The sequence below is a fragment of the Chiloscyllium punctatum genome, chromosome 26, assembly GCF_047496795.1.
Source record: "Chiloscyllium punctatum isolate Juve2018m chromosome 26, sChiPun1.3, whole genome shotgun sequence".
In the NCBI taxonomy this organism is placed as follows: Eukaryota; Metazoa; Chordata; class Chondrichthyes; order Orectolobiformes; family Hemiscylliidae; genus Chiloscyllium; species Chiloscyllium punctatum.
Window position 1 is genome coordinate 31,512,930 of NC_092764.1, and position 27,544 is coordinate 31,540,473.

The 27,544-nt window shown below is 37.3% G+C and overlaps 1 protein-coding gene across 5 annotated transcripts in view; it reads left to right on the top strand.

The window, feature by feature from the left end:
* Positions 1-15,603, top strand: part of piezo1 (piezo type mechanosensitive ion channel component 1 (Er blood group)) — a 340,271-nt gene extending 324,668 nt beyond the window's left edge. For all 5 annotated transcript variants that reach the window (XM_072596043.1, XM_072596044.1, XM_072596039.1 and 2 more), the window contains 5 exons: positions 2,138-2,310; positions 2,997-3,119; positions 3,926-4,005; positions 7,231-7,435; positions 13,075-15,603. In XM_072596043.1, coding sequence (XP_072452144.1) covers positions 2,138-2,310; positions 2,997-3,119; positions 3,926-4,005; positions 7,231-7,435; positions 13,075-13,324 — 831 coding nt within the window. In that variant the 3' untranslated portion in view covers positions 13,325-15,603. The remainder of the gene's footprint in view (positions 1-2,137; positions 2,311-2,996; positions 3,120-3,925; positions 4,006-7,230; positions 7,436-13,074) is intronic.
* Positions 15,604-27,544: the final 11,941 nt, after the last annotated feature.

Here is a 27,544-nt window from a genome sequence, read left to right on the forward strand (position 1 = left end):
CTGAATTAAACTCCATCTGCCACTTCTCAGCCCATTGGCCCATCTGGTCCAGAACATTATCAGCATTCACTCTTTTCCATTTATTCACACAGGGAGAAGTGGGGAGAAAATGTGTCAGCATATTTTCTCAAGCAGCATGGTTACACAATGGTTAGCACTGCTGCCTCACAATACCAGGGACCTGGGTTCAAATCCAGCCTTGGACGTCTGTCTGTGTGGAGTTTGCATGGTCTTCTTGTGTCTGTTCCGGTTTACTCCCTCAGTCCATAGATGTACAAGTTAGGTGGATTAGCCGTGTTAAAAATTGCTCCGGAGTGTACAGGGGTGCACAGATTAGGTGAGTTAGCCATAGTTTAAAAAAAACCCATGCAAGGTTTCAGGGATGTGGTAGGGGATGGGTCTGGGTGGGATACTCTTCAGAGAGGGGTTGGTGACGATTTGTCACGGCAGATTTGCCGCCAATGATTAGCCACTGCTGGTTCACCACCAGCGTTTCTCCACTGGGGTCGTTTGGCCTCTGGAGACTATTCGCCACCGGAAATATATATATATTATATATATATTGTTTTCACTTCCGCCTGTTCTTTCATACTTCTCAGTCCCCTTTATTTATACAACTGCATACTACATATTGATTTTAAAAAAAAGAGGTAAAATAAATATCATTTTATTGGCTAATTCTCTCATAGCACTGATAGCTACCTGCTCAAAGTCATAATGGACATACTGTGGTCTGGGATTAGGTACCAAGGACTTCACCATTTCAAACATGCATACATACGTTGAACGCTGCTTATTTGGTAGAAGTATATACAATATTGGATGAACCCCATCAAGTCTTTTTGCTAAAATACAATATATGGATCTGTCCATTACATCAGCCCCTTTGTTCACATCGCCAAAACTTAATACTTGAATCACTCTTGGATAGTTTATCAAAAATATATATAAAACCATTGTGGTAAAACTTCTTATTTCCACATTTACTAATAATTTCTGTTTCCATACAAGAATTCCTGTTCCAAAAATACAAGCTTAAAAAAGACTCTCCTGTAAGGAAAATAAGTTGTTACTGAAACAACACAAACACTACCTTAACCAATATAACGGCAATTTTATATACCACCAATATTCAAAATATACGACTTACTTGCGGTGGCGAATCGTCTTCAGTGAGATAATAGACTTTATCACATGAAGCAATCATACCAATGGGCCAATGGGCAGTGGCTAAGTGTCCTTGGTGGTCAAAGGGCAATGGCTAATTGTCGGCGGCGAATCTGCTGTGGCGAATGATCCCATTCTGTTGGAGAGTTGGTGCAGACTTGATGGGCCAAATGGCCTCTTTCTGCACTGTAGGGATTCTATCAACATAGAACACAGAGAGGAAAGAATCTGTATGAATTTAGTGCAGGGTAGAACAGAAGGGGAGAGGTGTGAAAAGTGAATTAGGGCAAGCAGAATAGTGTCTCTCTCAACATGTCAACATAGTGACAGTTACAGAAACAATTTCACACCCTTGTCTAAGCAATCTTGTGATTTCTCTGCAAAGGAATAGGGAACTATCCCAACAATTTTTTTTGTTACCTTTCTGTTAAGGGATGAAATGTGAGTGTAGTTTACATTGTAATCAGCCTTCTGTCTCATTGCTGCTGCAAGTCTAAGTACGTATCAGAAGGGAAATATTAAGGTCTATTTTGACATCAGTTATTTTATATCAAAACTATGAATTGGAATCAGACTGTGTTCACCTTTTTGAAAGGGTTAATTAACATGTTACAGTATTTTCTTGGTCTTGTGCTGATAAAGAGTCTGCTGAGGTAAGGAAAACATTCAAACTATTTAAGTAATATCTTACTCTGGCTTCTTGCAAAGAGGCTGCAGAGAGAGAGAGCAAAATCATCTGATGTATGATTGCTTCATGTGGTAAAGTCTATTATCTCATTAGCGTATCACACTGTCAGACTTAACCACTTTTACTACATTAATCAGCTATTGCTAGTTTTCTAATTTTCTATGAATCTTCAATGTTTTTGATTAGTAGTTTTTCAGTGAGATCCCCATTTTATTGGTCCTTTTAAAATTTACAGCTGTACATTTTCTTGACATCTAACATAGTTTCTGTCCTCTCCTGAAGGCTGCTATGCAGTTTATCACACTTTATGGTTATGAGGATATCATGACTGCACACATAGAAGGAAGTTCAGGATCATTATGGAGTGTTAGTCCACCTAGTCGTCAGGCAATGATTACTGAATTAAACAGCCATAATTCCGAGATGACACTTCGCCTTATGTGGACTTTTCAAAGGTAAGAATGCTCTCCAGTATCACAAGTATTAAGTTACAGGGATAAAATTCTAATCTTTTAACTGAAAAGATTTTCTCTCTGCACTATGAGCTCCAACAACTACATTCTTTAGAAATTCGATAAGCTTTTACTGTGTATGCTGCAAAGAAGTATTATTGTATTGATGTGTGGCTTTAATATATGCTTCTGAAAATATACTTTTGTCAGTGAATTACTTATTATAGAATTTAATAATAAGGAATGAGCAGCAGATGATGATGGAAGAAAATTATGCAAACCTTGCACTTTGGATCCCACTATCTTATGGACCATGTTGTTTCACATCCTCAGAACCCTGTAGGTCAAGAATCAGCCTGTTCACTCAGATGGTGAAAACCCTGAGTGAATGTCTTCCCATATTGGAGGGATAGCCAATGGCAACCATTTGAAAAGTAAAGAAAAACCTGCTTTGTATCCTTTTTATCTTATCCTATTTCTTGAGCATAACTCAGTCTATAATCTGAACCAGACCATGTATAAAGCAAGTTAAATGTGTGTAGGTTTGAGACATTTTAAAAGTTATTCATTTCAGATGAGAGGTTGATGTTTATAATATCATTGTTATAGGAATAGACAGATTCTTATCAATTATCTAGTGTATTTTCATAGTTCAATTAGAATAATATTTAATAACTTTCTGTCTTTAGGGATCTGAGTCTAGGTGGAGTACACGAGCACACATCAGAAAAGCACACCATTGATCTGGAACCAAATGACCCGGTGCGGAAACAGTTGGCAGATCTTCTTCTAGGAATTCGGAAGGAGCCAGTGTATGCCTTTATTTGTTTGATTCATCTGAGTGCTGATAATACCACTGTTAACTTGTCAACTTGTCGTAGAGCTTGTCTGTGGTAAAGCAATATTGAATTCTCAAATAAAACCAGAAAGTGCCGGTGAAACCAGTATCTCTGGAGAGAAAAACAGAGTTAATGCTTCAAGTTCAATGAACCTTTGTTATAACTGGAAGCAAATGGGCAGCACTGAAAGCTGCACTGGCCAATATGACTGGCCTCGAAATGTTCACTCAGTTTTTCTCTCTGCAGATACTGCCAGATGTACTGAGTTTGTGCAGTACTTTGAGTTTCTTTATCAATACTTTGATCTCCAATAAATTTATTAAGTTTGAGTTCTATATTAGTGTTGTGTGAAAATTGCATGAATTTGTTTAGCATGAGAACTAGTAAGCACAGTGGTTTTATCAAACATCATAGCAAATTTGAAACAATAATGGATTGGGATGAAAGTTTAAAACCCTACTAAAGAAATAAAAAGGGCATGACTAAACCATTTTGTTGATAGAATTACTATTGGAAATATATTTTAATATATACTGGCAATTAAAAATGCTGGACCATTTGCCAGACATGCTCAGAGGGACTGCATTGTGAATGTGCATTGTATGATTTTCCTTTCATTAGTTTTAGTCAATGAGAAACCATGATGCATATATTCAGGATTTTGCACAATATGCTCAATAGTCGCAGTATTCCCTGATAAAGAGAAAAATTGCAAAATTGTTCCTTTAGATCAAACAAAATGCATTAGTTTGATGTTTTTGTATGATTTTTACTTGCAGATTGATTTCACATATGTTACCAAAGTACATTAGAGCTCCAAATGGGCCAGATGCTAAACCTGTTGATCAGCTGTATCCAGGTAAAAAGACTTGATTATGTTGTTCGGAAACTTTCTCTTTTTTAAATGATAAATTACAATATTTACTGACAACTTAGCAAATTCAACTTGAATTCAAATGTTCTTCATTTCAAAACGTCAGTTTCATTTTGCCATAGTCTAAATAATCATATTTTATCTCCACCATTGTTTTATTTGAGTTGCCACAATTCATATTCTTTGAAAGATTAAATAAAATCCTGTAGAAAGTTGTTCCTAATTGAAAGGCAAGGTTGAACATATGTATTCCATTCATAATTTGTTATTCCATTTTTACCCAGGTATTGATTAGTTTCAGAGCTCTATCCAAGATCTGAGCATCAAAATATTTGAGACTTAAATTTTGCACTTGAGTGATCACCACACAGAAATCTGAGGTGTCATTGCTGGAGGTGCTAAATTTAAAAGCCCCAAAAGCAGCTGAAAGGATTCTGATATGATGAACTCTCATGAGTTAGCTTCATCATAGGCATTGCAGTAACTTCAAGCTGCCTGGAATTTCTGCACCCAGCCAATGCAATTCCTATGAAATATTGAATGATGGTAGAAAATTGGTAAGATTGGTTTCCAAGACTCTTGAATTCTAAACTGGATGCTTTTCAGGAAAAAAGGTGGAAAAGAGTAGAGATACCCTGTCGACAGGAAGTCACAAGATCTTCCAGGGAAACACATCGAAGAGATAGCCATAGAGGCCAATGTCAAGAATCGAGTCCTGAGGACCTGAAAGTAGAGGAGTTAGAAGTTGAATGATTTTACATGACTAGATTAGTGAATTCTTCTTCAAATGCCATAGCTGCCTCAGACAAAGGGCCATTCGCCTATAACTCACCCAGCAAGAATCTCTATCAATCAAGGCTCATTCCTGGTATTTATCTATTAGCAGGAAATATATTATACACACACACAAGCACACACAGAGCTACTGCAAGCTTTATAACAACAGTTTGTGCACACCACCAGCTTTTCAGTCAAAGAAACCATAATTGCAAGACAGATTGCAAGACTCTCACTAATGCACCTCCTTCTCTCTTGCAGTACGAGGTGTTATACAACTGGAAGCAACAACAGCTAACCAGAGGAGACCAGGCACACTCCAATATCCTAATCATCATCTCCAAAGATTATTGGCATTATTGTACAGTCCATTGCTGAGGCCACAGCCAGCAGCGGGATTGAAAACATTAAAGATGATTATATTCTCCTCAAATCTCATTTCCCCATAATCCTACATTTTTCTCTGATTGAGAGTCTGCAAATGCCATTATGTATGCATCTATGATAATCCCTCATTTCTTGCACCACAAATGTTTTCTTATGCATTTGCCCTTTCAGATATCCTACCTAGCCAATCAGTGGAGGAAGAATAAAATGACACTGACGTGCAGCATCACTTTACCTCACGCTGTCAACCACTGGCTGAGATATTAGCATCCTGCATAATTGATAGAGTAGCATAGAGATGGAATCTGAATGATAACATTATGAACAAGTGACTAGCCAGAGCAAGGAGAGTACAGAGTACAGGTGGCAGCTTATGGGGAAAGGGGGCAGGGGGAGGTGGTCCAGGAAGTGATGGGGCTACAAAGATGGGGAGGGTGTGAGGTTCCACATGAATTTCACTGCAGTTGGCCTGGTTTGCACTTTGCTGGGCAGACTACAGAAGAAGATACAGAACAAAATAATTAGTCATTGACAGGGCTGCTAGAAAGCCCGTGGTCAGTGTTAAGTTCCTATCTAAAACCATCAAAACTAGCCTTACTCTAATTTAGTACTTTAACTTTTGGACCAGACCTATGCTTTCCATAACTCTTTTAAAATTAATAGAATTATGGATCACTGATCACTACCTTATTTCCCAAGAGAAGGTTGAGCTTTTCCCCTTCTTTAGTTGGGATATCTACATATTGATTCCTGAATGCTTAATGAATTCCTCCCCATGCAAGCTCCTTAACACTAAGGGAGTCCCAGTCTATGTTTGGAAAGTTCAAATCCCCTACTACTGCAACCCTATTATTCTCATAGCTATCTGCGATCTCCCTACATATTTGCAAATTATGATACAGCATTTATTGTAGCAGCCACAGAGACCAAGCACTGACTGCATGCCGTGATGCATTCTAATACTCCTGCCATCACCCCTATGGATAAATGTGCAAAGGAGCTTGAACATTGTCAGAGCAGTTGTCAGAGCAATGCAGCAATCTGCTGTATGGGGGAGTTGTAGAGCTCCATTGAGAATGATAACAGTGTTCTCTGATTGGATGACAGCATTCAACTTTCCGCACATCACAGCATCAGTGCTCTTGGTGTTTCCAGATTGCTGTTCCAATGTCAAGGTAGTACAATCTAAATCTGGGCCTTCCAGTGTAAGGTTGTTCTAAGATCATGTGCAATCTCATTCATTGCAAGTTGGCAGACAATGGGCGAGCATTGCACAACAATACCGAGAGAAGCAAAGGCAAGTAGAAGACAGGCACTAAGGGGATGTACTCAGGTGATTATTAGCTTGTGTTTAACAGGTCATTTTTTCATGTATGAAATCAGTTTGGAATGTTTATTTTGTTATGGGCTTTTATTTTTGCCATGAGGCCAAGCCAGCATGGAGATTGTCAATGATAAAGGAAAGATGAAGCACAGGACTGTTCATGAATGAGTCTTTGGAATTGTGGTTATTGCCACCAGACTCAGGTGAGTTCTTCATGGAAAGCCCTGTCAGAAAGGAGGTGCCAATGTTGCATCGTCCTTTTCTTTACCTCTTCCTATTCCTCCTGCTCCTCCTGCTCTTCAATTACTCTCCTTTTCAGAGGTGACACTTCACCATAGCAAGAATGTGCAGTACATAGCAGACCATCACAAATACTGCAGTGCTGTGTTAATGCGTGCAGATAATGGAATACCTGTGGCAGCATGTTAGTGGTCTGCTGTGACTAGATTTCCATTGTATGCATGTTGACTGCATCAGTTGCACATTGGAGGTACGACTAGGACAGATTACTACACATTGGTGTCATGATAGGAACTGATTTGCTGCACACTAACTAACCAAAAAAATTAGTCCCTATTACAACAGTGATGAATGCAAGGGCTTGTTTGAAGTGCATTATTTAGGATTTGGCATATTAAGAAAATATTGATACAAATTTGAAACAAATTATTAAGTTTTACTACTTCTAAACTACTGCATTAAAAACTTTTCACCACTGACAGATAATGAAAATAGCTACCTGAATGTGACCATGGAACTACAAAGGCACGTTGGAAAGGATGCAAATGATTCAGACAGTATCTTGGAATGGTGGGTGATACAGGCCAAGACTGAAGAATGTAAACAAAATGAATGTCATGAACTACAAATGATCATCTTCAATGACAAGGTCAGCCCACCAAGCCTGGGCTTCCTCGCTGGACATGGGTATGTTTCTTTCAGAAATGTAATAGAAACATTTGTTTCCTTTACGTAATAAAGCTTTGGGAAATAATATAGTAGGTGAAACAGAAATTAATTAAATATCAAGATACGATCTTCGCTAATTTGTTTTTGATAAATTTCAAAATGTATTTAATCAAATTACCAAACACAATAGTTAAAACCTCTGATGGATTTCCTGGTCATCATTCATTTACCAAATATTTAACGTCAGTGTTTTTTTTGTGCAGTTAAGGAATAAATTGACTCAGCCTGGAGCCTCAAAACTGCATGTACATCAGGGGTTCTTCCAAAGTCATTAGAATCCCAATGCAATTGCAACTGCCTACCGAGTACATTCATTAAGTATTTGTTACCTTATAGAGCCCAACAGTTTTTTAATAGAAAGAAATCCCCATAATACCAATCAAATCTTGGACAAGATTTTAAGCACTTTTATTGTAACAAACCAACTAAAAAAAACCTACTTCAAACATGAATTGGTAATTAATCTTCCAAGTAAAAAAGTTACTTTCACTTTTTAATTGTAATTGCAGCAAAGATGTGTTTAGTATAGTCACAAACATTTGCATCACTTTCTGCTCAAATATTTTTATTTACTTATTCATGGAATATGGGTATCATTGGCTGGACCAGCATTTATTGTCCAGCGAACAGTTAAGAATCACCTGAGAGTCTGGAGTTACATGTAGGCCAGACCAGGTAAGGATTTCCTTTCATAAAGGACATTAGTGAAGTACATGAGGTTTTCCCTGACAATCTGCAATGGTTTCATCGTCGTCATTAAACTCTTACTTCTAGTTTATTATTGAAGTCAAATTCCACCATCTGTCATGGCAGGATTCGAACCCAGGTTTCCAGAACATTACCTGGGCATCTAGATTGATAGACTAGCAATTATATCACCAGGCCATTGCCTACCCCACATACAATCGCACTTTGTAATTTGGCCTTTAGTACATAAGACTAAATACATATTGCCCTCATTGGTTTTACTAGCAGCCACATCCATGATCCACAGATATGGCTAATACTGACCAGGCACACACAGCAGATGCCTTGTACTTGTGGTTTGACAGTCCTGATGGTGTAGCTGTCTATAATTCCTTTTCAAAAAATGATAGTTTGGTCCTCTGATACAAATGCTCAGGTCTTCATCATGCCTGTTTTTGTCACACACTGTTTAGGATTTCGGTCTCTTTCGGTTTGTTCAAACATGGTTTCACTACGAACATCAGTTGTATTTTCTTCATATTGCCGAACAAAGAGCTCATTTATTTGGAGAAAGGATATCTTTCTTCCCTTTACACAAATTTTCATTTCTGAAATGTGACTGCTCAGGCTTGTTGCCTCAAAATAGACAGGAATTCAACTTTTCGAACCACCACCACTACTTCCACATTCCCTGCTCTCAGTTGGCTTTCCTGTCCATAACAAGCTCACTACAGTTTAATGTCTTTAAAATGATTCAATACCCAAGCAACCATTAAACCCCTTTGCAATGTTATCTTAATTCACTTTGGATTTAAAGGTTCATCTCATAAAAAGGAAATAACAGACTTTTCCCAAAGTGCAAGGATCTTCATGAATTGCAGGGTCATCTTAAACTAAAGGCCTCAATACCTTTAAAATCCTAACCTTGCAAATGATATGCTTCCAGAACTATCTCACTGTGCCCGGCAATCTTCCAGATGCTGCAATGTGAGCCTGTGCAGGATGAAATCCTCTCAAATTCCCAACTTTGAAGCCTTTTATTACCTCAAACCTCAAGGGTTTCTGAATCATGATTTTTCAAAGTTAATCAAAAAGTAACTTGCATATATTTCAGATACTTAGTCAAGTAACATTTCATATTCAAAAGTATCATAGAGTCGTTATTCCTTACCTCAGAAACAGGAGCGAAATAAAGCCCTTACATTTATGTTGGTCCAGATTTTGTGGTTGTAATGGAAAGAAAAGTCAGAGTGTGCTGTCATTATTTATCTTAAGCTGACATCAATTTCTGGAGTCGGTACATGTATACTTAATTACAGAAATTGAGAAGTCGCTGTCAGTAACTTTACAGTTCCCAATAGGCAATGTTCACATGCTGTGAATACATCCAAGCGTCTTCATGAAGGATGTACACTCTCTTTAAATTACTATGTAAGCAATGTACAAAAAGAAGGATTGTATTTAAATAAATTACTTGTACTTCCTAATTAATTTCAGAGGGAATGTGACCCATTGAATATGCTGTTGCAATCTTCCCAAGCTGCAATCAATTATAAGTAATTGAACTGACAAGAACTTCTATTCTTCCATTCTTTCACAAAATACTTTTTCAAGATTTTGTAAAGTACCATTGGGATGTAATTGGATTTTTAACAGTGTATTAAGTTGATAATTATATTTAGAGAGTGTCATTGGCTCTGAAGAAGTAATTTTATGTTTATTTGATATGAAATGTCTCCATTATTGTAACGACATTTGTTTAAATTTTTAAAAGTTTAGTTTTTATTTGTTCATGAGTGAAGTGCCAACCAAGCGAGCTGCATTGTCCTAGATGGTGTTAGACTGTTTGAGGTTTGATGGTATTGCATTTTTTCAGCTAAGTGCATGCTTGACTTGTGAATGTTGGAAGAGCTTTGGGGTGTCATGAGGGGAGTGACTCGCCACTGATAGGCCCATCTCTGACCTGCTTTTATAGTCACAGTATTTATATGGCTGTACAGTTTCTGGCAAGATTGTTGCTAGTGTGAGATTCAGTGATAGAACATAGAACAGTACCATTCAATAACAGGTCTGTCAGCCCACCATGTCTGTATTGACCAGGATGCTATTCTAATCTAATACTATCTGCCTGTGCATGGTCCATATCCCTTTATTCTCTGCCAGCTCCTGTGTGTCTAAATGCCTCTTAAACTTTGCTAACATATCTGCTCCTACTACCTCCCCTGACATTAATAGTAATAGTGTTAAAACATTTGAATATAATATTGTTGGTCATTTGGCAACTATGTGGCCTGAATGGTACTTTGAACAAGTCTACTCTAGTTGGATATATATTGTCTAGGTCTTAATGCATGCAGGCATGGACTATTTCAGTCTCTGAGGAGTGTGCCCGAATGCTGTAGAATGATCAACATCTGACTGTATGATGGGAGGAAAGGCTACTAATGACACAAGATTAAATGGTTGGTCCTAGGACACTACCCTAAGAAACACCTGCATTTTGTTCTTTCATGTGAACATACAAGCTAAGAGCAGGAGTAAACCAATTATCCCCATGAGCCTACATTCTTACCTGGCCTGTCCTACATGTAACTGCAGACTCACAGCAATATGGTTGACTCTTAACTGCTCTCTGGGAAGTTAAGAATGGGCAATAAATGTTGGCCTAGTCAGTGATACTCACTATGAATGAATGTTAAAAAAAATATCATGGCTGACGCAATTGTGACTTTCATGCCATGTTCCCACCTAATCTTGACTACTTTAGACTCCCATACGAACATAAGGATTGATCTTCCAACAAGCACAAACACTTTACTTTGTAATAGGCTTGACTTCAGCCAGTGCTCAGACTTTTCCACGATTCCCACTGACTTCCAATTTACCAAGGCTACCTAATGCTATTCTGAATCACGTTTCCTTGACAGGCAGTCAATTTAATCCCACCTCTGGATTCAGCTTTTTTTGTCCATTTTTGGACCAAATTTGTATTGAGTGCTGTATGGCTCTGGCAGTACCCAGTGAGCCGGTAATCCTGTTTTTTGTCAATTGATGTCAGTATTGTTGCTATACTGGAACAGCTTGGCTAGGGGTGGCGGTAGCTCTGTCACTATCCAGCATTTATTTCTCATCCCTAATCGCTTTGAGCAGGTGATGATGAGCTGCCTTCATGATCTGCAGCAGACCATGTGAAGTAGGAAAATCCATAGTTCTATTAGAAAGGGAGAACCTGGAATTTGACCCAGCAAAGAAATAGCAATATAGTTTCAAATCAAGATGGCTTGAAATGAAGCTTGCCATGGTGATGTTCCATGCTTCTGCTGCCTTTGTCCTTTTAACTAGATTGGTTTGGATAGTGCTGTTGAAGGAGCCTTAGTGGTAGAGTGTGTGAACGTATAAGGTGGTGGTGAGGAATCAATCAGGCAGGCTGCTTTATCCTGGATGGTGTGGACCTGCTTCAGTGTTGTTGGAACTGCACTCATCCAGGCAAGTGAGAGTAATCCATTACCATCCTGACTTGTGTCTTGTAGTTGGTGAACACACTTTTGGGAGTCAGGTGATGAATTATTCACTGCATAATTCCTGACCTCTGATCTGCTCTTATAAACAATGTGGCTAGATGCCTGATTCAGTTCAATTTTTGGTCAATGATACCCCCAGGATATTGATACTGGAGTTTGAATTCCATCAATCTCTGAGGAATTGAAATGGAGCAGAAATCTTTACAATCATGAATAGGCATCTCTATTTCTGGCCTTAGGGATGGGGGGGGGGGGGGGGGGGTGTCATTGATGTAGCAGCGAAAGAAGCTACAAACATTATCTAGAGGAACTCCTGCAGTGATGTCCTAAGACTGAGATGATTGACCTGCAGCAACCCCGCCATCTTTCCTTGTAATAGGCATTACTCTAACCAGCAGAACATTTCCCCCGATTGCTACTGTTTTCAGTTTTACCACTGCTCCTAGGTCAATTGCTGCCTGGATGTCAAGGGGAGTCACTCTCACCTTTGAAGTTCAGCTCTTTTGTCCATGTCCTGAGTGCCTGAACCAAGTGGTCCTGGTGAAACCAAAACCAAGTGTCAGTGGACAGGTTATTGTTTCATAAGTACTGTTTTGATAGCACTATTCACACCACCACCCATCACTTTGCTAATGACCAAGAGTAGACTCGTGGAGCAGTAACTGGCTGGTTTGCATTTGTCCTGCTTTTCATGGGCAATTTTTACCTGGGCAATTTTCTGTATGGGGTAAATGCCAGTACTGTGCTGGAATACCTTGGCTGAGGGTATAGCTAGTTCTGGAGCACAAGTCTCAGTACTGTTGGTGAAAGATACTTGAAGATAACTCTGTTACTGGAAGCTTGGAGATGTCTTTGTTTTGGCAAAGGTTTAAACAGGTTTCAAATAAATGAAGACATGCCTAGATCTTTGTAAGTAGAACATGGAACATCAATGTCAACAGCAAATGCCATTGTTTCTCTGCTAAGTACAAAAGAGCAACCTGTAGCCTTTTCACCACTGCATTCTAAAGTATTTCTCAATCAACTTAAGTTCTTTGAAGCCTAGTTACCCCAATGTAATGTAGGAAAGTATCTGACAGTACTCGGAGTGTTACACTGAAACATCAACCTAGATTACATGCTTATCTCTGAAATGAGCATGAACCCATAATCTTCTGATTAAACTCATCTGGATTTATTTCTGTCCTAAAGTAGGACTAAGGGTAATAGAAATATTAACAATCATAGTTTAATTTTCTCGGGAGAATGGGGGAAGAAAATTAATTTATCTTAAAATAAAGGACTAGCAAGAGAGTCCATCATAGGATTACTGTTGCACAGTCTCTGGATGGTGTAAGACTGACAAACTCAATTGCCTTTTCACATTCTGGGTTTTCTTTTATTTTCCAGAATAATGGGTCTTTACGTCTCAATTGTATTGGTTGTTGGGAAGTTCGTGCGAGGCTTCTTCAGTGAAATATCGTATTCTATCATGTTTGAGGAGCTCCCTTGTGTGGATCGCATCTTGAAACTGTGTCATGACATCTTCCTCGTGAGAGAGAATGGAGAGTTAGAGGTGGAGGAAGAGCTCTATGCCAAACTGATCTTCTTATACCGGTCACCGGAAACCATGATTAAATGGACTAGAGAGAAAGACTAACAGCTGTTGCCTCTTTTCTTTTCTTCCTATTTATTTCTTCTTGTCTGGCTCCTTTTTGATGCTCTCTTTTGCTCATCTCTCCTTTTTTCTGACTTTTTTTCTTGGCTGAGCCAAGTTGAATGTGCACCTTCTGATTAATGGAATAATTACCTCAGTTTATCAGATATCTATTTATCTGCTTTACCTTCCCCTTCTTAATTATTCATGTGAGAGCTATTTCTTTCGTGGTCTTAATAAAAGTAACTTAATGTCTTAGAACACAAACACTACGCAATGCGTCTGACTTAAAAGCCTGAAATGACTTTTTGGCAATGTCATGCTGCTGAAGACTGCACATTGAATAGACAAATCTGTGTTTGTTCCCACTGCATATACTCAAAAAAAGTCTTTTTTTTTCCTCTCTGATAACACATTTTGATTCGTTTGAATTGGAGCTACATACTACCACAACTGAGAAAACAAAACATATTGTCAGCAATTATCAGTTGAAATAACTCAAGCAAAAATCCTTTTTCACCACTTTCTGTTCAACATAATGCCAATCTGTTTATAGTTCTGCAATGAAAATAAAGAAATGGAGGCCTAAAGACACTTTTGAACCATTTTTATATTTTTAAAAAGATGTTAACTATTTTTGGGAAAAGAGTGATTGCCAGGAGACTGGTTATTCAGAAACATTATTGAGTGTTTGCAACACGACTGTGATAGCTACAAAGTCCTGTGGGAACTCTCACGAAAACCTTTTATGATGAAAATTGAAAAGAATCATGGAAAGGTTGTGACATTGAGACCAGGAAGCTGAATTGATTCAATAATGTTGCAAAATTAGCAATATGGAAATTGCAACATCAGCATAGTATCAAATTATTATTTTTGTTTATATTTTGTTTACATATTTCAGAGCTTTGGTGAATTAGCAGCCTCATATCATTTTGTGATTCCCAGAGTAATTTGACTGTAGTAAATGGATAAATGATTATTTTGTAATGACTTTTACTGCACATATCAATGGGGCTTTTGTGCAACTTCTTTATGCCAAAGATCATGTTGTAGTTGATTGTAAATACAGGACATCCAGGACATTAATATTCATAAATTGAGTGAAAATGTTGAATATTGACATTCCTTTCTAAATTAAGGAAGTCTGTCAAATGTTAATAATTGTATATGTTTTCCTTATTGTGATAACAAAAACCTGAATCCTAGGCAAGGAAAATGTTTAAAGCAAGTAATCTAGTACAAGTTAAAGGCTGTTAGAAAATGGTGTAACTTTCTTGTACTTCACTGCATTACAGCAATATGTTCTCTTTCTCATTGGATGAAACAATAAGGCACTCTAATCTCTTGTTGATAAGTTCTTCACTATTTTGGATTTCTCATTAATATTAAATTATATTGAAATGGGTCATATACTAAAATAGAAATCTTAAAATTAACAAGTTGTACAGCTTAGACAAAATATTAAATATTTGGGAAATCAAACTATTAAACACCATTTCTTAAAGGATTTAATCAAATCTTGACCAGTTCATCTTAATTATTTTGTGATGATGGGTTTTCAAATCAAGAGTTGAATTTTAACTCTTTTTAAACACAAGCCCCCATTATATGCCTCTATGAAACTGATTGAAATTAAAAAGAGACTTAAATCCTTAATTAATTAACCTAGATGTGTCAAAGGAATATGATCTTATTAAAAACGCAGTAGGTCCAAGAGACTGCCTACAATGTTTGCAGTAATGTAATTTATCCCTACTTCTACAAATCATAGCCCAATTATGAGTAGTGTATTGTTCCCTTTGGTAACCTAATTAGCAATGGTTCTGAATGAAACCTGGAATTATTATTTTCTTTTAATATATATTCTTATTTCCAAAACCTATATGCTGCTTGATTATAGTAAAGTTTATCTGATTCCATTTTACACCTATTGCCTTTATACCAAGAGTGATACAGCATCTTATTTTAGTATTCAGACTTTAACTATGATTACATAAAGATCATGAAAGGGTTTTGCACTACCTGTGAATCAATACTGAGCTGAAATAACGAGGTGGCACACATCAGACTTAACTGTGCAGATTCAGTTGACATTACAAAAAAAGGCTACTCGAGATGACATGACAACTTCCTTTTTGTAAATATATAAAAATGACATTGTTTCACAATTTTCCCACAAAAGGGTAGAATGTATTTCTGAAAGTTTAAAACCTGTCTGTAAACCCAAAGATCCATTGCTTTGTTTTTTGAATCAATAAATTTGTATCCGGTTTAGAACACTGAGTTGTAGTGCTTCAATAAATCTTCTTGCCAATTTTGTTTAATAGTGAGCTACATTGGAAGTTCAAATTACTACGCCAATTTTTACACATATCTGCACAGATATTCTCATTGATTTCTGTGAACTGGAATTTGGGTGGTTTGAATAACAAGCAGTTTATACTGAGGTTACAAGTTTGAAATTCACACCCAAGTGTCCTAATGCAATTACTCATATACAATACATAAATAAGCAAATTAACACATCGATGATGAGGTAGCTTCAATTTTCCAAATCTAGATTAAAGAACAATGCATCAAAATTAGACAGCAGGAAAGAGCAAATCAAAAGTTTTACAGAAGTTATTAAAACTGAACTATGCTGAAGATCACCTGACCAGGCCAAGGGCTTCTGTTTTCTCTACTAGTATTTAATTTGTTACAAAAGCAAGATGTATCTAGTTCTGATTCGACCTGTGGTTATTAACTTGAATAGAGAATAAATATGGTGCTCCCATATTAAATTGTGGAAGGTAAGGAATGAATAAGTAAATTGCCTGTTCTCGTTTCTGATGAAAGATACTAACTCGTCTACTGAGGATTTTGCAACATTTTTCTGTTTTCAAGCTGAAGTGTGTGTAAAAGGCTTCAGATTTCCTCAAAGGTGTGTCCTTGTCTCTTAAAACTGAAATATTTGCTTTGACTTTGCATGAAATTACCAAATGCATCAATGGAAATTGAAAGAATGCAAGGTTATTGTGAACTTTAACCAAAACAACATAATTTCATTGTTTCTTTAGTTGGTGACCAATGAACATCATTGTTTTACTGTAGTACTAACCACATCTACTAAAATACTGACAGATTGTCTCAAAGCTATAAATACTTAATATAAGCCATTTCTGATCATCTCGCTCATCAATTTTGCTCATCTCTTTTCAAACTAAGGCAAGAAAATACAAGTGAATGAAAATAAAGAAATCTCTCGGTAAATGTTATGCCTAAATTTTTTGACCTTTTGAATAGGGACTACAAATACATTCTCTATACGATTTGCTGAAACACATTAAAGTTTGACATTTTTTTAACATCAGCCAGCATTTCACTTTAATACATCTTGCATGTTCAATGTTCTTTCAGCCTACATGTGAAAAACCACAATGTGGCCACAATTAGCAACTTGAGCAGGAAGATTCTCAAGTGTGGGGGAGTTAATAAGATGGAAAGATAGTAGCAATTAATAAAGTCATAAGGGTAGATGCAGTTTTTTTTGTAGCTAGAGCAAAAGTGCAGGAGGGAGTGTTGCCAGCTATTGCCAGGAATTACAGCATTTGGTTAGGGCTGGTAAAGCTCCTAGGTAAAAACAAGGACTGCAGATGCTGGAAACCAGATGTTGGATTAGTAGTGCTGGAAAAGCACAGCAGCATCCAAGGAGCAGTAAAATCGACATTTCAGGCAAAGCTCTTAGCATTGGAAAGGGAAGAATCCACCACTTATGATCCATATGATTACCAATATCCTAGTTAGGGACAGAATAATTAAAATATCTAATTATAATTAAAATGCAGAATCTCACAATGAATAATCTCTAGATTACTTCTCGAGTCAAGAACAAACCAGCAAAGGGCACATTGGTTCAGTAAAGATGAATGAGCGGTGTAGCGGAAATAGGGTTTAATGGGGCATTGCCACCAGAACCAGGGCAAGTGGGAGCTGTACTGTGAGAATGGGCTTCATCTGCACCATACTGGGCTCCAGGGTTCTTGTGAATTGTCTTATTGGGAGAGGAGATGCAATAAATCAAAGAGAGCCAGAAAAGTAGTAATTGTGTAATGAAACAAGAATGTGATAAGAAATGACAGAGCACATAAACATAAGAATACACAGCAGATGAGGTGTTATTTGTGCAGTCGTGAGGTTTTTTGTTCAGATCAATACTTGAGAAGCTCAACATCAATCAACACAATGCACTTTATTTGATTGGCACCACATTCTCACTCCCTCCCTTCACCACTGATGCTAAGTAGCAGCAGAATGTACTCTTGATAAGATGAACTGCAGAAATTCACCAAGGCTCCCGAGATAGCACCTTCCAAACCCAGGACAACTTCCATCTCGGGCAGCATATCTGCTGGGAACACCACCACATGCACCTCTCAAATTTCAAATCTAATGTTGATCTTACTTTCTGTACACTTTGTTTGCAGCTGTAACTTTGTATTTTATGATCCACCTGTACTGTACTTGAAACAAAACTTTTCACTGTACCTAGGTACATGTGACAATAATAAATCAAATCAAAACATACAAGATCTTCTCTAAACAACTCACCATCCTGACTCAAAATGTAACACCATCCCTTCAGTGTTGGGGTCAAAATCTTAAAATCTCTCCCTGACAGCATTGTGGGTCTACCTGTACCAAACAGACTGCAGTGGTTCAAGAATGCCACTCACCACCACCTTCTCAAGGGCAACTAGTGGTGGGGGCAATAACATTCCATAAATTAATGAAAAAATTACAGAGGCAACTAATATTTTCACATTTGATTCATTCAGCATAAATAGCTAGTACTCACAAGGGTGATTGAGTTTCAGTTGTGCATCATTTCCATAACCCAGAACACATACAAAGGAAGTTAAATTATTCCTGTCCATCAAGACATAATTGGTACAAATTTGTCAGGTACAGTAACACAAATTGCATGACAGCAAATGAGCAGGGTGATTCAAACCCCGATATATTTTCTTTCTATTTAAACCGAAATTGAGTGGAAAGTAAAATGGTCCAGTTATTGGTTATGGCTTCTTCTGCAGTCCCATTGAAACTGAATTGTTAAGTGTAAATTTAATTGTAATCTAGTCAATGCAGAGGAAATTAAGGCATGTATATTGTAGTCTAGTGCCATATAAGCAGGCATACTACTTTAAAATACTTTTGAATTTTTCAAGATTATTCCACAGATTATAATAAACTGATTAATATGAATGTATGCGCATTGTATTACACTTCGTGTCATTAAATTTTATTGCATACTTGAATGTTTTACAACTCAATGCTGCCCCGAGGAGGCTGCTACAGGTAATGTAACATCAACATTTAATTTTTGAGCAATTAATTTAACTTTATTAATTTCATTTTCAGATTTTTGCTAACATTTTCTTCAAACTATTTATGATTAGCAAATGAATTAGACATGCAATGTTTGATGTATTGCATATAATTCAATTTATAGTAGAATACAACTCATGTCCAGCCACCTGGAATACAAAGACAGCTTTGAGGCTTGTCTGACAATATTTCTTGCTGCCAAGAAGCAAATAGCCCACTCACTTACATTTAGTTGACTCAAATCACATCAAGTATTTGCTGTAGATACAAACTGACATTCCAATTCTTAGTCTAACAATGGAATGAATTATTATCATGCTTGCAGTAAAATAGATGAACTATTACAGACTTCACTTAGATTTCATGAGCCACTAACAAACTTTATAGTGAATTTGTTAGATATTTTTAAATGATCTTGATTTCACCATACACATTTATTAATTTGAATGCAATAATTTAATAATTGATGTAACAAACAGAATCTTCAGTTATGCTTCCAGTTACTTTGTTATATTTTCAGTGTTGAGTAACAACCTGTTTGTAGAAGTTAAAATTGCCAACCTTGCTTATATATTTAATTATTTTACTTATGGCATGCCAATTATTTCAAAAGTTAGTTTTTATAGGAATATAGCAATTATGTGATTATAAAAATATGTAACCCCAAAATAAGAGTTAAGGAAAAAAAAACTACACAATTTGCAAATTATAAAATCAGAGTTCTGTGCACTATCATTCTCTCTCTCTCTCTCTGGGCTAAGAGACAGGCAAAAAACAAGAAAGCTTAAAAGGAAGAACTGGAACAAGATGACATTTGACTCCCAGAACAACTATCAAAATGAAATGTGACCAATGTTTTGCAGTGCCAAGGGGTCTTGCAATCAGTCAGGACTAGTAAACATTTAGATTAGGTGTTATAATTACAATTTAAGTCAATGTAAAGTCAGAACCTTACAAAATTTTTTTTTAAATGTGGATGCTGAAATCAGAGACAAAAATAGAAATTGCTGGAAAAGCTTCACAGATCTGAGTTCTGAGAAAGGGTCACTCAACCCAAAATGTTAACTCTGATTCTCTCCACAGCAATTTCTATTTTTGTCCCAGAATGTTACAACCGTTACCAATCAGAATCAAGAAGAAACGTGTGAGGTAATTTAACCCACTTTTGAGACTTTTGATCTTCAGAATTTTGTGTACTGTACTCTCTTGTATTTTGCCTGTCTTAACCAGGAATGAGCATGTAGGTACTTGGGTGTTTTAAAAGAGTATAGTTTATGTCACATATTAGTTGGATCAAAATCCTCTCTTTTCACTGCCTTTTGTTGAAGTATTTTACAATAAATAGCTACTTTTTTGTGACCTGAATTGCTTGGGTCCCCAGTAGCTGTCAGTCAGGCAAATTGGTGGTCTAATGGAGATGGATTGAGGAACAGTGAGGCACAATTATTGGTGCACTCTGCCCAATTAGATCATGAAAGATGAAATGGCTAATGTGTATATTGATTTTTCAACTTAATAATCAATGACTGGGTTTTTTCTTCAAAATCAATTTTAAAAGTGAAATATCAAGATTATTGATTGAATGTTATTTACAATATTCCACACAAATTCTTTTCAATCTATGCTATTACTATTGTTAAAAAAACAGACCATTCTCAACTATGTTTGTATTTTATAAGTTCAGAGGCAGTGCTCTATATTTTTCAGTAAGATTTAGTTAATTAAATCTTGTCAATTTTAACTTGTCCACCAATGTTTTAATGGCCTAATGAACTTTGGTAGAAGAATCAAAAGGCAGATTTATTTATTGACAGAACTCCAAAAATATGCATCACAGAGGGATTTGGGTGTTCTAGTGCATGAAACACAAAGTAAACGTACATATCTGGTTGCCACATTACCAAAAGGATGTGGATGCTTTGGAGAAGGTGCAGAGGGGGTTCACCAGGATGTTGCCTGGTATGGAGGGTGCTAGTTTATGAAGAGAGATTGAGTAGATTAGGATTATTTCATTAGAAAGACCGAGATTGAGGGGTATCTGATGGAGGTTTCCAAAATCATGAGAGGTATAGACATGATGGGCAGCAAGAAACTTTTTCCCAATGTGGGGGACTCAATTACTAGGGGTCACAAGTTCAAGGTGAGAGAAGAAAAGGTTTAAGGGAGATATGCATGGAAAGTTCTTTACACATAAGGTGGTGGGTGCTGGAATGTGTTGCCAGCAGAGGTGGTAGAAGCAAGCACGATCGCACCATTAAAGATGTATCTCGACAGACACATGAATGGGCATGGAGCAGAGGGATACAGATCCTTAGAAAATAGGCGACAGGTTTAGATAAAGGATCTGGATTGGCACAGGCTTGGAGGGCCAAATTGCCTGTTATTGCACTGTAATTTTCTTTGTTCTTTGACAAGTAATTAAGGAGGCAAATGGGATTTTGGCCTTTATTGGTAGGGGACTTGAGATTAAGAGTAGGATAGTCTCATAGAGACTCTTGGTGAGGCCAAACCTTAAGTACTGTATCCAGTTTTGATCCCTTTATTTAAGGCGGCATCTTTGGAGGCAGTTCAAAAGAGGTTCACCAGACTGACTCTGAGAATTAAGGGGCTGACTGACCAAGAACAGCTAAACAGGTTAGGCCTTTATTTATTCGAGTTTAGAAGGACAAGGGGTGATCCTGTTAAAACATACAAGATTCTGAGGGGTGTTGACAGGATGATATTGAGGAGATGTTTCTGCTGTTGGGAAAATCTTAAACTCAGTGAATGTTACAGAATAAGGGGATACTCATGTAAAATTGAGGTGCTGAAGGAATTTCTTCACCCAGAGGCGGGTGTGACAATATTATAGCTTTAAAGAGGTGTATTTTGTCCCTTCTTTTTATGAACAAAGCTTGAGAAAGGTGCTGTTGGTGTGCTCAAGGCAATAAACAGCTTGTGAGGCCTTGGGTTTTTTTAAAAAAAGTTGGAACAATAGACGCGCCCTAAATCAGTAGGGTCACGTTTCCACAGAACCAGGATTTTTAGTTTTGGTTTTTCAGTCGCAGTTGTCGCTGGGTTCTTGAATGTAGAAGCTCTTATTCCTCTCACTATTACGGGTAAAAGTATGGTATTCTTCCTGCTGCTATAATTGCATGTGAGACAATGTATTTTACTGAATTTGCCTTTGCCAAGAGTGTAGGTTATGGGATGTTACTATATTGGAACAGTTTATAATAGTTAATATATATATTATTTTGTTATGCATTTTGATAGAGTTACAGTCAAGCCAATTTAAAAATTTTTTCTTATTTTAAAGGGTGTTTTGTTTCAAGCGTGATAGTTTGACAAATTGAATTGCATCCAGAACACAATGCCATACACTTACTTTAAAATAAAAAAAGGTGCGGTCTAGATTATCATCTCAATATATTTTGAGGGGGTTTGGTCTGGTCCATAACAAATTGGGGGCTCTTGTTCAGATCAAAATCTCTACTTCGAGATTGGGTCCAACAATCCTAAACCCAAAGGCAGTGTGGTGAGAGTTGGCACTTTTACTTTGGGTGTTGCATTCAAATAGGGTGTGCCTTGTGTAGCAACTGCGCTTTCAGTCTTTAAGAGGTTCCTAAGGATGAAGGAAGTCACTTCAGGGGTTTAACAGAAAGTGAGCAAGGCAAATCTTTTAGAATTGGCAGACAAGCTGGAGTTGGGATTGCCTTTGTCTGTGTGAAAAAGGGAGGTAATTGCACCTATAGCTCAACATTTATTATTGCTGGAAATGTCATTGGAATTAGTGAAAATGGCTAAAATTCAATTGCAAATGAGGCAGCTTGAACATAAAAAGGAAATTACTTTCAATTGCAATTCAAACTGTTTAGAGGAAAACGAAAAGGAAAGGAAGGCCCTAGCAGAGGAAGGAAGAGAGTTTTTGAACTTCAGAGGTTGGAACCTGAGAACTCAAAGTCGACAGAGGTAGAGAGGAGCTGTAGAAGTGATGGGGACAGTGATGGAGAGCAAACCCATCATAGCCTAAGGCCTGGTGAGAAGATATTTAAATATGTCCAAGCAACGCCTAAGTGAGAAAGTGGCTAAACTAATGAAATGGCTGGTAACCATGTCGGTATTATTGATCCAAACCAAGTTGGTAGATAGAGCTAGTGAGGTATTTGCATCACTAGCAGAGGTGGTATCCAGGAAGTACGAGGTGAAAATGCCAGCTTAGGTGCATATGAACTAGTAGCAGAAGCCTACAGACAACATTTTAGGAATCTAAGGTGAGAACCTGGTCAAACGTACATTCAGTTTGAAAGAATCAAACAAAGTGATAGGTGGATAAGGGCATTGGAAATAGATCAAATATATGACATTCTTAGAGAGATGATTATTTTGGAAGAGTTCAAAAATTCACTTTGTGAAATTGTGAGAACTCGTGAAAGAGCAGAGAGTTAAGACTACAAGATTAGCAACAGAAATAGTAGAGTTGCCAAATCAAAGTTTCGCTTCAGACATCAATTTGAATCTGTAAGGGATAGAAATTGGGAAAAAGAGAAATCCTCAGGTGGTAAGGGAAAAGGAGATCTCATTGAAGGTGAGATGAAGATTTCCACAGAATCGAAAGGAAACCCATGAGGGGGAAATAGAAGTAAAAAATGCTCAGGGTGTTTTCACTGTAATGAAGTAGGCCACATGAGGTTGCAGTGTTGGTGGTTTAGATAAAGCACTGGGAAGATGGATGTGGGAAAACAGGATAAACTACTGAGTTTTGCTGATGTGGTAAAAGAAGGCACAGTGGAAGCTAAAAAGCTGCAAAAGAATATAACCTGGTCAGGGTTTGGTTCAGAAGAAAGTGCCAAGTCTCTTTAAAGAATTTACTTGCATGGGTAAGGTTTACTCACGTATGCCAAGAGTAGGTAAAGAAATTAAAGATTTTAAGAGATACTGGAGCAAGCCAATCTTTGATAGTGAAAGATGAGGAGACATGTAATTCAGAAGGAATATAGCCAGAAAAAATGGAAATATGTGGAACTCATGGTGAGAACAGCAGAGTTCCATTATATAAAATGAAAAGTGATGAAGTGGTCATAGGAGTAATAGAGAAATTCTTGGTTCCAGAAATACAATATATAATGATATTGCTGAATCACAGGTGTGAGTGATGCCTACTGTGAGTTGAAAAGCCAGTGGAATATGAGGCAACTGAAGTGTTACAGAAGTATATTCTGGAATTTTCTGACTCTCATAACAAGGTCACAAAGCCACAGGTTAAAACAGGAGGAGCAATCAAGGAGTAAAGATATTGAAGTCAAAGTTCAATTATCAGAGACTATGTTTGATCAAATGGTTTAGAAAAAACAAGAACAGGTAGAGGACAAAGTGGACATTTAAGTTTAGAGAAATGAGCTGAATTACAATAGAAAGATGAAAAACTAAAGCAGTTGTATCAAAACCTGTACACAAAAGTAGAATGGATGTATCCCAGAATGTTACGAACTTAAAAATAACGTATTGATTGATGAGGAAATGAAGACCATCACACTTAGGCGGATGAGAAATGGGCAGATCATCAAGTTATGTTACCAGTAGGTTATAGAAAGGAGGTAGTAACATATGAATTATCAGGAGGGGGTCATTTGGGAACAAGGAAAACTCAAGCCAAAATACAAAAACATCTTTGTTGGCCTGAAATAATAAGGATGTGGTTGACTTTTGCCAGACATGTCATACATGTCAGATAATAATAAAATTTAAGGCAGTGATAAAACTAGCACCCCTAATTCCCATTCATGCATTTGAGGAACTTTTACAAGAGTCTTAATTGATTGGACAGAACCCCCATCTAAAACTAAAAAAAGGGAATCAGTATTTGTTGACTATAATTGATGTGTCTATTAGATTTCCAAATGCCATTTGATAAGGCAGTATCATTGCTAAAAGGATTGTACATGAGTTACTCAAATTTATTTTCACTAGATATGGACTACCCAGAGACACAATTGGATCAAGGGTCAAATTTTACATCAAAATTATTCAAAGATGTTATGGATAGCTTTGAAGAAAAACAATTCAAATCCACTGGATACCAACCAGTATCGTAGGGAGCATTAGAACAGTGGCATCAAGCTTTAAAGACCATGTTGAATGCTTATACTCAAGACAATCCAGAGTATTGAGACAAAGGTACTCCGTTTGTACTTTCATTAGGTGCATCCTGAATTGCAGAATCAACTAAACTCAGTCCGTTTGAATTAATTTTAGGGCATGAGGTGAGAGATCCACTGAAATTAATTAAGGAAAAACTAGTAAGTCAGATCAGAAACTACATATTTGGACTAGGTGTCAAATTTGAAAAGATTAAACAGACCGGGTGAGTTGGCTAGACAGCATTTGAAAGCACTGAATGTGATGAAACAGGAACCAAACAAGAAATCACAAATTCATCATTTTGCTTGTGGAGATAAAGTATTAGTGTTACTGCCAGTGGTAGGTGAACCTTTAAAGGCAAGGTTTAGTGGGCCTTATCAAATTGAAAGGAAAGTGAGTGAGGCAAATTATTTAATAAGAACACCAGATAGGATGTATAATGTGAATATTTTGATTTAGAAGGAAAGCAAAAGAAGAATATGTTATTGGTTACAACACTGAGTGTAGATGTTTCTACATTGGATGTTTCTAAATTGGATATTCTTCAAATTAAATTGGACAGTATGGAAGTTCTCAAAAATTGGGATAAATTGAGTTACCTTCGAGAGGAAAACTGAAATGTCCTGACAGAATTATTACAATCACATGAGATGTGTGGGAATAAACTGGGAGTATTAATCTAATTAAATGATATAGAAAATGCTGTTCCAATTAAGCAACATTCTGATAGACTTAACCCTCTAAAGTTGGCACACGTTCAGAAAGAGATTAGTGTGGGCAGCACTGTGGCACAGTGGTTCGCACTACTGCCTCTCAGCGTCAGAGACCCGGGTTCAGTTCCCGTCTCAGGCGACTGACTGTGGCGTTCTCCCCGTGTCTGCGTGGGTTTCCTCCGGGTGCTCCGGTTTCCTCCCACAGTCCAAAGATGTGCAGGGTTACGTGAATTGGCCATGCTAAATTACCCGTAATGTTAGGTAAGGGGTAAATGTAGGGGAATGGGTGGGCTGCGCTTCGGCGGGTCGGTGTGGACTTGTTGGGCCGAAGGGCCTGTTTCCACACTGTAAGTCTAATCTAAAAAAGATTGAACACTTGCTCAAAGACAATGTAAGTGAATTCAGTTGCAGCGAATTGAGCTCACCCATAGTGATGGTGCCCCAGCTAGCAGCCCACAAATGTATGGATTATTGCAAAGTCAATGCAGTTACAAAATCTGATTGATATTCTAGTCCATGGTTGGAAGACTGTATTGAGAATGTGGAACAAGCAACTTAGATTTCTAATTTGGACACCGAAGATACTGGAAGGTACCTTTATCTGAAAGAGTGAAGGAAATTTCAGCTTTTGTGATGCTGAATGGATTTTATCAATTTAAAGTCATGCCATCTGGAATGAAAAATGTGCCAGCCACATTTCAAAGACTAACCAATAAAGTCATTTCTGGAATACCCACTTGTACATCAATGAGCTGGTGATATTTAGTTACTCGTGGAAGGAATAATTAGAGCATCTATTAGAATTATTCAATTGATTTTGGGAAGCAGACTTGGTGATAAACCTGGCTAAGTATGAGTGTACATAACCCCAAGTTCCTGGGCCATATCATGGACATGGACAGATGGTCTCAGGATGTGAAAATAAAATGTTATTGGGGAGTTTTCCATATCAGTGATGAAGAGAGAAGTACAATTGCTAGGACTGAATGGTTTTTAATCGGGACTTCGTAATGAATTTTAGCAACACGGTTACTCCACTAACTTGTTGAAGTGCAGAAACTTTCAATTGACAGAGGAATGGCAGAAAGTATTTGATAGTCTGAAAGCCATGTTTACCATTACGCCAGTGTTAGACGGATCTAATTACTCAAAGCCACTCAAGGTGGCTATTGATGTGAGTGAATGTGGGTGTTTACTCTTGCGGGAAGATATAAAGACCTATTGGTGTATTTCTTACAGAAAACTAATAGTCATCAGCAGAAATATTCCACAATTGAGAAGGAGACCTTGAGTCTGACATTGGCAGTAATGTGTCTGAGATATAGGTCGAACATGACCCCTTAAATGTTTCTGGGAAAATTTAAGGTTAAAAATTTCAGACTGTTTAGATGGAGATTACTGCAGCCATTCATTTTGAAAATGATATATTTGACAGGATGAGAGAAATGTAATTGCCAAAGTGTGGTCATGACTTAAGAAGGAAAACAGAGACTTTCAGTGGCGTAAAGAAATAGACTGTAGTAGTGAATGTTTGCATGCTTAGAGTCAATGTAATGTATATGCATTGTAGTGTACTAATTTCATAAAACTAAAGGCTTTTAGTGATGAAGCCATCTTTGTATATTGATGGTTTTTTTTTAAAGGAGGGAGGTGCGACAATCCTATGGTTTTTATTTTGTCCTTTTTTTTTAAAAATGAAGAAAGCTGGAGACAGAGGTGTTGATAGTCTGCTCAAGCCAATAAATTAAACAGGTTGTGAGGGCTTGGTTGCTTTTTTTTTTAATTTTGAACAATAAAAGCAGCCCGATTGGGAGGGATCAAGCTCCCACAGAAGTAGGATTTTTCGTTATAGCTTTTCAGTGGCAGGTATGGAAGAGGTCTTGAAGCTAAATGAGAAAGCTCTTATTCTTCTTTCTGTTACAGTGAAGAGCTGAGGTACTGTTCCTACAGCTAGAATTACATGTGACACAATCTATTTTACTGAATTTGCCTTTGCCAAGGGTATGTTTACAAAATA